The 10553-nt window shown below is 37.6% G+C and overlaps 1 protein-coding gene across 1 annotated transcript in view; it reads left to right on the top strand.

The window, feature by feature from the left end:
- atg4c (autophagy related 4C, cysteine peptidase) overlaps positions 1-10227 on the top strand; it is a 12520-nt gene extending 2293 nt beyond the window's left edge. The window contains exons 5-11 of the mRNA XM_060867592.1: positions 1726-2050; positions 2250-2320; positions 2553-2707; positions 5292-5370; positions 6032-6108; positions 6687-6806; positions 9032-10227. Of these exons, the coding sequence (XP_060723575.1) occupies positions 1726-2050; positions 2250-2320; positions 2553-2707; positions 5292-5370; positions 6032-6108; positions 6687-6806; positions 9032-9193 (989 nt within the window). The 3' untranslated portion in view covers positions 9194-10227. The remainder of the gene's footprint in view (positions 1-1725; positions 2051-2249; positions 2321-2552; positions 2708-5291; positions 5371-6031; positions 6109-6686; positions 6807-9031) is intronic.
- The last annotated feature ends 326 nt before the right edge of the window (positions 10228-10553 follow it).

Here is a 10553-nt window from a genome sequence, read left to right on the forward strand (position 1 = left end):
TGTAACCAATTGAACCAATATCAGGTTGGATTTATCGATAGAAACTTCAACTCGCGTCTGGATAACGAAGTCCACCAAATGCCACAGATGTGAATGTTGTGATTTGTAGATTTCTAAAATGCAGATCTGTCCACATGACACATTTGATTTTTATATCAGAACAAGCTTTATAAAGAGATTAACAGTTGGGACAGATGATCAGTACTTGTTTTAGGATTTTCTCAGCAATTATTTTTCCTTTGTGCATTAAATATTTACTGCAAATCTTGGTACTACTTCTAAAGGTGAAGGATTGATGTTTTTAAAATAATAACCTTTACTACAATTTTTTGCAATAAAAAAATGTAAAACACCTAGATTTTAAAATACACCACGATTATTTATAACGTAAATGTAATTATTTTACATTGATTTGAATTGATGAATAAAATGTGGGAATAGAAGCCTCTAATATCACCACATATACATCACAGCACAGTGGAATTCTTTTTTTTTTTTTTTTGCATATCCTAACTGAGGAGGTCGGGGTCGGAGCACTGGGGCAGCTATGACGCAGCTCCCATGGAGCAGAGAGGGTTAAGAGTCTTGCTCAATTGCCCAACAGTAGCAGCTTGGCAGTGCTGGGGCTTGAACCCTGACTTTCTGATTAACAACACAGAGCCTTAACCACTTGAGTCACCACTGCCCTTAGAGTGTCATGTCTTGAGGGCTTAGACCCCAAGCTTTTCCCACAAAAAGCCTACAGAGCCCACAATAACACAGAAGTATAGCACCAAGTTGCAACTAGTTGCTTAATAATATGGGTTACGTTCAGTAAGTCAGGCCAGATTTCAACAAATATATGAAAGCAACATACAGTTCCCAAGCAGTGGTGTGTTATACAGTAGTAGGGCTGTTGTTCATGCAGTTCGACTGCTAGGTCTCATCTTCAGTAGGTCAGTATGCTTAAGGATGCAGTTGATCTGGAGCCTGTTGAGGGAACACACTGGATGCCAGGCTGGGACACAACCTGAATGAGATGTCAGGCCATCTGAAGGACAGCCTGCACACACACACTCAATCACACATTGGCACGGTTTAGATGCAGGAATCCAGGAAGCCTAGTGTTCCTGATATAATGAGATGAAAAGCGAGGGTCCCGTGACAGACCAAAGCTATAATTAATGAGATGAACCTCTGATCCGAATCTATATTATGGCCTTTTTTTGGAAAACAACGTTTAAGAAGTTGGTGGCACCGACTCATTATGAAATACGTCATGCGAAGTATCTGAAGGGGCATCAATCAGGTTTATTGATCAATTACATGATGTCATTATGTTAATGTGTCAGAATCAGAGCCTTTATGACACTCGCCAGTTTTAGCCCCACCACTTAGTGCCTACTCTGTTTGTAAGGATAAAATGCAGTAAAAGTGAAATACTGGGCACATTGAATCTTATAATTGGACTATTCTTTAAGTAGTAGCCCTTCTCATTAGAAGTCAGATTTGAATATGCCTGTCTGATTTATAGGAACTTCATATAAGGACTTATGAAAGACTTTTCTATTGCTCTGTGTTACACAGTATGGACATTTCTGGTTTATTTGAATTAGCTAGAAATAAGTTCTGAAGTCACATTCCAAAATATATAGATAAGTTTTTAATTAATAATTTAAAGTGCATCATCTTAATATTTAATAATATGATTTTGGCCTGTCTGTCTACTGTATTTTTTCTTCTCAGATTGGACCTGGCCTGACTCACTGACCTTAGAGCCTCTGGACACTGAGACATGGACGAGCAGCGCAGCACGAAAACTGGTCGCTTCATTAGAAGCTTCATTCCAGGGAGACAGACAGAGACACCCAGAGACTGTATACCAGCCCCAGTATGGGGCAGAAGAAGCTGACTCCCACCTGAAAGAGGTGTACCACCGCACTATTGTGTCCTGGTTTGGAGACACACTCTCTGCCCAGCTTGGGGTCCACAGGCTGGTCCATCTGGGTATGACCTCAGGGAAAAGAGCAGGAGATTGGTATGGTCCTGGAGTAGTGGCACATATACTCAGGTTGGTGTGACTGCACTTGGATACACGATTGTGCAGCAGTTAATATCTAGTTCATTCAAGATATTTTGGATTTTGTTTGACTCGTGGAGGCAAAAATGTTTTTGTTAAAAAAAATCCTTACACTTCGTTCACTGTGATTCTGTTTAAAATATCCCAAGAACCCATAATTAGCCATTTTCGGTTATTTATACATATTTAGGAAAGCTGTAGAAGAGGCTACAGATCCAGAACTGCGAGGTGTGACTGTTTATGTGGCACAGGACTGCACAGGTATACCAGTTAATTCAAGTATATTGTCTCTGCCTTAACAAATAAGTTCCTTAAAATTAAACCTACTGACAAATGATAAGTAAGACACACACACACACACACACACACACATTATATATATATATATATATATATATACACACACACACACACACACACACACAGAATGCTGTTAACTGTGCTAAAAGCAGACATTCGTTGATGAGACATCTGTGATATTGATTGACTGCAGTGTACAGCGCTGATGTTATTGAGAGTCACTCAGTGCAGGTGGACCCACACACGGCCCCCGAGGAAGCACTCGCTGACAGCAGAGCCGTCATCATTCTCATCCCTGTCAGACTGGGTGGAGAGAAGATCAACCCTGAATACTTCAGCTTTGTCAAGGTGAGACTGATTAACATGTTGGCAGAAGTTACACCTGATATTCATGTAACAGATTTTATACATACTTCATGAAATGTCTTAGTGCACTCTGGATCTGGAGTAAATCCTTTGTGCAGTTTATTGTTCTTGGATGCAGTAAGTACAGGAAGGAAAGCAGGGAGCTGTGGTATGGACTCATTATTACTTACACCTTACAGAACCTGCAAAATGTTAATCAATCAAATAAAAACGAGAGGAATCATAATTGCATTTTGATTCTTAATACTGTGTGTCGTTACCTGGATGATCAGCGATGGTTTTTAATGTTGTGTTAGAGCTGTTCATGAGTCCCCGTGTTTGTCCTGTGCAGTTAAACTTCCCATTGCTCTTCAGGAAAATCCTCCAGGTCCTGCACATTCTTTGCTTTTTTCAGTATCTTCTGTATATTTGACTCCTTTCCAGCGGAGGTTATGTGATGTTCAAATCCATCTTTTCACACTGAGGACAACTGAGTGACTTAGTTCACCGATTCACTGATGCTCAGATATGTCAAGATGATGCAAACCTTCAAACAGGGAGATTTGTGTAAATTGTTTTTATTTTGTTATAAGATTTTATTTTTCTTTAAATAAGCTACACGAGATATGTACATGTTTTCCGAAAGACAAAATTATAACAATTTACACTGATTGTCTTGTTTAAAACACGTATCATGTTGCCTTCTAGAACATCACTAAATATTTGTATCTTTTGTAATAATTGCCTCTTTTCTTCTTATCTCATTGATATGACTGAGCACAAAGACGGTTAGGGGCCTTGCTCAAGGGCCCAAAAGTGGCTTCTGTCAGTAGTTCAACACTTAAGCAGTGAGACACCTACAGCTCAGGGTCAGTCATGACATAGTACACCTGGAGCAGAGAGGGTTAAAGGCTTAAAGGTGGGGTGTACGTTGTTTGAAAGCCAATGTTGACATTTGAAATCACCAAAACAAACACGCCCCTAACCCCAATGGGTCCCACCCCTGTATTGATAGCTCCGCCCACACATACATACGTAACCCAGGCAACTAATTGAAAGAAATGTGTCTTTATCATAGCTGAAGGGAAGAACAATACGATCCTGATCCTATATTAACACGGGTCCTACTTCTTGCCTTATCGTAAGCCTTTCTTCGCTTTCTTTCTTTGTTTTTATCCTCCATGTCAATGTTTCAATCGGTTTCTGCTAATGTCGCACATGCACACTGAACACTCTCTCCGCCCATATTGACAAGACACGCCCCTTTCTGCTCATTGGCTACACATTTGTTTTGTTTTTGTTTTGTTTGCCGGCCCAACTCAGTTTTCTGAAGCATTTCTCTAACAACGTACACCCCGCCTTTAAACCCTGACTTTTTGATTAACCACCCGGAGCCTTAACCGTTTGAGCCCACTGGATCAAACCAGACTCCAAAGCTGTGAGGCTGCTATTCTACCTGCTGGACCGGTGTACTATCCTGACACATTTCACTATCATTAATATTACACTTTATTTACTAACAGAAGGCATCTAAAAGAAATGGCATGCTCATCATCAGCTGCTGAATGTTTTATTTTTTACACTACTCTTGCACGCTGTAATAGATCAGTATTAACAGACTCGGTCAGTCCAAAACATTTTTTTTTATTACGGGTACAGATTGTCTTGCTATCTCACATCTGAGCACCATTTGAACAAAGGGCCTTGTTTTCACAGGTCAATCAAGCTAAATATTCCTCACAGATTTACAAATCAAATCCATGATATGAATCCAAATATGTTCAGCTGATTTACAATTAGTTAGAAAACTCCCTAAAATCCATGTGGAAAGTTGAGAGAGGTGAAAATAACAAAACGTCGACTTCACCTCCTGAAAATGGTGTGTGGTAAGACAGCTATCATAACACACACACACACACACACACACACACACACACACACACACACACACACACACACACACACACACACACAGGCTAACTCTTCCTGATTTTAAAGGGCACCATTTATTTATTCTAATTTAGCGGATTATCTCTAATTTTTTTATTTGTATTTGTTTATGGATTTTTATTTTTTGATCACTAGGTAATTCATAGGATTAAGAGTTTCAACAAAATTCAGTAAATTGAAAATTTGTGTGTGGATTTGAAAGAAATACACAATTTAACCTTGACGGTGTGATCTGTCTATAAAATTGCCGAGTCATCTCCAATTATCCGGATTGACGCAGATCATTCAAGTCTCAAATTAGTGAGTTTTCTAATACCATAAACTCACACAAACTCACTGAGCACAAATAAACTGATTTCTGGTGTAAAAGCTCGTGTGAATAATTTACAAATACGTTTGTTTCGTATCGTGTTTTTATAACTGAGGACTTGTTGTAAATGAAGTAAATATGCTCAAGGCATTACATATACTCCGCTGTCAGAGTTCATTTGAAGCTCATTGTGTCTGGGGGTGCGGGTGTGCGGATGGTGTAAACGTTTCAGATTCTGCTGCGTCTTTTATGCAAATGCAAGCATTCAGTTTTTAATAAAGTCTATCCTTGAGATGTTTAAGTTATTTAAATAATTTCTTTCTCCAGGCTATCCTGAGTCTGGAATATTGCATCGGTATCATTGGAGGGAAACCCAAACAAGCCTACTACTTCGTAGGATTTCAAGGTGAGCCCCGTAATCCGAGATCTTTATTTAAAGCATCATGTTAAAGCATTCTGTAGAGAAATGAACCTCAGAGCTGAAGCAGAGCTTATTTGATGATGGATGGTTCTCCATCCATCATGCATGACCATCTGTGCCACCCAAACTAGAACATTCTCCATCACCTTGATCTGTGAGCAGGAACCTTCAGTTGTACATGCTAGCAGTCAATATTTACCCATTTACATTTTTAGTAATTTAAAAACGGCTGATGACAAGCGATCTGCCAGGTCCGTCCTGCCGCACGCATCTATCATATGCAAATGACGCCATATAATTGGATGTTTGTGAAAGTAATTTTCCAGCACCAAAACAAAAATAAATAAATAAATAAAAAAATTAAATGGCAATCCTCTTTGCTGTCTAACGGATGTGCTTGTGCGACTAGATTGGAATAAATGGAGAGAGAGAGAGAGAGAGAGAGAGAGAGAGTTTAATCCATTCCATTTTGTGAAGGACTAAGAGGGGAAAGAATCTACGCTGGGGTTCATTTTTTAGGAGCCTAAGACAATCTGTGCATGACTTTGAGCTGCTCTGCATAGAAATTGAGGAAGGATATGCATTATTATAACCATGGTGTTTTTTTTTTTTTTTGAATAACTTGTCTTTTGTTTTGTCCTTGTAGATGACAGCATGATTTACATGGACCCTCATTACTGTCAGTCTTTTGTGGATGTCAGCACAAGCAATTTTCCTCTGCAGGTAATGTAGAATTGCAAAAAAGCTGACCGCTGCCTAGTGATGTGAATTTAATAGTTTCTGTTAGTACTTAAGGGTATGAATTTTAAAGAAGCCCTCTGCACTCAATTACTGAACACACAAGAGTCGATTTACACCTCTATTTGACATGTAGGACATGTCTCGTGCAGGAAAAGGCAAGTGGAATTTTAAAATATGTTCTATTAGATATATCAGCTCTTTATACCCTGCTAGAGTGTTCGGCTCTTCTTGTGGGCATGATAAAGTGTTTTTACATTTCCGTATGCGTAAAAATACAGCATGACAACACGAAATACCGAGCCATTCCTTTAGCCTGTCTGTCACAACCGTTCAAACTCGAAAGTCAGAAAAAAATCCAGAAAACACATTTCACTTGGCCAAGTTGAGGCTTTTTATTTGTTCTGTCTGGTTCACACGGACATGGAAGGATTTTATTTTGCCACTTACAGGAAGACCTGTAGTCTAGTGGATGTTATTCTCCTATAGAACAAGATCACATTTAGACAGTATTACAATCTAAATACTTTGTTTATTATTTATTTATTTATTTTCTCCCCCAGTCATATCACTGTCCATCACCAAAGAAGATGCCTTTTGTTAAAATGGACCCAAGCTGCACTATTGGGTTCTACTCCAAAAGTGTTCAAGATTATGAAAGAATTAGCAGTGAGCTGTCAAAGGTGGGTGAAGCTTGATGTTGGAAAGACTGTATACTGTATATACTGTTGTACTGTACAGCAAGCCAACATGTACAAACACACAGCTAACAGTACAATTCACTTCCCTTGTGTAAAGGTGTAAAGGGGTGAAGTGTATTATACTCCGGTCCAAAAGCAGCCAGGGTCAGTGTGTATTTAAGTCAAATCGATAATCAGATTATAATCAGAAAATTGTTAGTTTCTGAGTCTTTCTGTTAAAGGCTGCAGTCAGATGCATAGATTTACATCTGTTTATGCTAAAACTATAGAAGTTATTCATACCAACGAAACATTTAAAGTGTTGGGTTTCATGTCTACATGATCAAGTACTTTAGAAAGACAGACAGACAGACAGACACTTTTCTGGAGGAAATTCAAGCATCCAGTAGCAAAATACAGAGAAATAAGATTATCACGAACACAGTAACACAGTAAAAAAAAAAAATGCAAATTAGGTACTTTTCAAGAATTTGTTCAGAAAATAAAAGAAAGTAATAAATAAAATATAAAGAAAATTAATAAAAATATATAAAATAATTTAGAAAATGTATAAATAAAGGTAGAAAAAAAAATAAATGAAAAAATGAAGAAGTAAATGAATAAATACAAATAAAATCAATAAGAAAACAATGAACACTTGGTTATACCAGGGGTCTCCATGTTAAGGTATAGGCAGTTAGAACATGGGAATATATATATATTATATATAAAGATATTGAATTTATTAGTGAATTCTTTAGTGTTCATGAATTCTGCTTGGCCAGACAACGATTCATTTACTACAACAGCAGCCCTGACTGTCAAATTCAATTCAGTTCAATTCAATTTTATTTCACTGCGGACATGGTCACACAGCTGCTTCAGTAATATACAATTAATAAATGTTTGAATCTATCCATCATGAGTAAGCCGGAGGTGAATGTGGCAAGGGAAAACTCCCTGAGACAATATGAGAAGGAAACATTGAGAGGAACCAGACTGAAAAGCGAACCTGTCCTCATCTGGGTGACACCTGATAGGTCCTGATAGGTTGTGAGCCGTAACTCAAATCACAGGTTTATATTCATTCTAATACGTTCTCATTACTATAGTAATAACTTACACTAGGGCTTGTACAGTGGATGCGTCACATGAACAGATGTGCAAAAAAATAAAATCAAGCAATTGGCGATGTTTACCGTGAGGAGTCACTGGTAATGTTGTACTTTTTCAATTGTCTGACACAGGAAGGTCTTCAGGAGAGCTGGCTTTGCGGTTTCCCAGTAACATAAGCAATATTTTTTGGTTTAAATAACTATGAGAGGAGAAACAAGAGGCTGGAGAGGGAAAGACAGCTCATAGCTGTTAAAACAGGAACTAAGTTGTTTCACAAACGTTCAACAACACGAAGCTAACTTTATAAACAGATTAAAATGCATGATGATGAACGCATGATGACGACCGCATGATGCGCCATTTAATAGATAAAGTTTATACAGTATAATCTAAAAACAATATAAGTTTATTCTTCAGCTTATTATTTCAACTCAGGTTAAAAAAAAAAAGAAGTTGTGCTGTATGGACTTGAGGTGCAGTCAGACTGAGCAGTTTGGTTGAATTGATATCAGTCCTTTAGGATTTCACTGTTTTCAGTGTGATCATAGACATTCAGGCAAAATCAAGCAAAACCAACTCTGAGATATTCTGATGAACTTGATTTTTTTTTTTTTTTAAAAATGACAGCAAATTTTCTGTGGAATCAGACCAGAGCATGCGTCATTACAGCACATGTTCAGTCCAAGTGTCTTCACTGGTACTAGTTTAGACGAAGAATCCTGTGCTTTCAGTTTCACAAATGTAATTAGTTTTATGCAAATAATAATAATAATAATAATAACAATAATAATAAAATAGAAAAAAATCTCTGCAAGTTGCATTGCAAAATTGAGCAAAAATGAGCAATTTTGCAACAATCACAAAAAAAACCCCTGTGAAATCCAGAAGTGACATAGACATGACTGCAGCGTGTATAGAATCAGTCAGCAGGTGGCAGCATTTAGCCGTGTAAGACATGACTCACGCCTACGTTAGGTCTACATCCCTCCAACCTCCTTTTAGTGTTTCAAATTTTCCATCTTCTACATTTAATAAAAAAAAAAGTTCAAATGTGGAATATCTGGACGACTTTTTACTCATTATAAATCTGCTTCTGTGATGCCACGAGCTAGGTGTTGCAGCCGTCATCGAAAGAGAAGTACCCAGCATTTACCTTTATGAAAGGACACGGGAGAGATTATGAACTGTCTGTTCCTGTGGAGAAGAGAGAGTGGCCCTTCATCAAAGACACACGTAGTCCCGGGGCCACCGCAGGGGACTTTGTGCTGCTGTAAATGAGGGCTTGAAATTCCAGACTGATGTTACATGTGTAATTTTTCTTTATGCATTTTATTCTGGTTTAAAGGTTCCATCATCCCAAAAGCGTTAAGAGACGTCCTGATTCTGGGGTTTGTCTGAAAGCAAAACTTAACACTGTAAACAAACAGTATATCTCGCACTTATTTCAGATCAGAAGATATTTTTTTAGGGTGTTTTATGTATATGTCGCCATTCATCCCACACTCGCTGTAACACACTGAATGTCTTATTCAGTCTATAATATACTACTTCATAAGTTGTCTAATAAACCGTTAACATGATTCTTTATACCTGGAAGAGAAGAACCACACTCCAGGTTAAAGGTCAGATAAAAGTTAGAACACTGTGCAAAAACTGGACAGAAATCTTAACTTATAAACATTTACACAGCCTTTAAAATCATGCTAGTGCCTCCTGGAAGCATGACGTTTATACGGCTCATTCAACAGCCTGCAGCCTCTGAACACTTCCGAAATGTCTTGTACACACATTTTTACACACACAAACACATTTCTGGCTAATATTTGACCTCATAATATTTGAAACCCTGTCGATTATGACTTAATAACAGTGCTGCTAAAATCACAATGGCGTTCAGAAGCGAGCCGCCACTTGATTAGTGCCATTAATGAAAGACTAAATAACACTGGAAAAAAGTAATTTGTTGTAGTTGCTTATAGCCAGTCACATTAAACTACAGTATACATTTGTCGTGTCCATTTCAATCAAGTGTTTAGTTGTTTAGCTTGTTATCGTATTTCAGGTAAAGAAGAACGGTGTAAGCCAAAGTGTTTCATACTACACATAGCTGTAACACTATTTTTGTTCTTGTTGTTGTTGTTGGTGGTGTTCACGAAGCCAAATTGTGTGAAGAGACTACAATACTAAGTTGAACACGCTGAGCTGAAGAACATAAACTAATGCTCGTTTTCCCCAAATCAATTTACATACCTGTTGTTAATGTTTTGCTCAACAGTAATTTACAATAAAGCTGAAAAGATTCACTATATTATGTAGGTTTTGTCAGTTCTTTGTCACTCATTCATATATTTATTTATTCATATATATCCTGTATCCTGCTCAGGGTCATCAGATCCTATCCTGGGATTCGATTCATCACAGATACTTTCCCACAGTTCCCATTAATGATGCTTAGAGCAGCTTCTCAAGAATGGAAAAATACTTAATAATTATACTTTGTTTCTATGCTTTATTTGGTCTGTTTGCTTCAGAGTTACTGAAATTGAATACTAAATTACTTTCATACTCACTTAATCTTAATATATATAGCTCTAAAACTAGATGTATACCCCTTAATTTTATTGTTTTTATTTA

Source organism: Tachysurus vachellii, chromosome 4 (genome assembly GCF_030014155.1).
Source record: "Tachysurus vachellii isolate PV-2020 chromosome 4, HZAU_Pvac_v1, whole genome shotgun sequence".
NCBI classification, from domain to species: domain Eukaryota; kingdom Metazoa; phylum Chordata; class Actinopteri; order Siluriformes; family Bagridae; genus Tachysurus; species Tachysurus vachellii.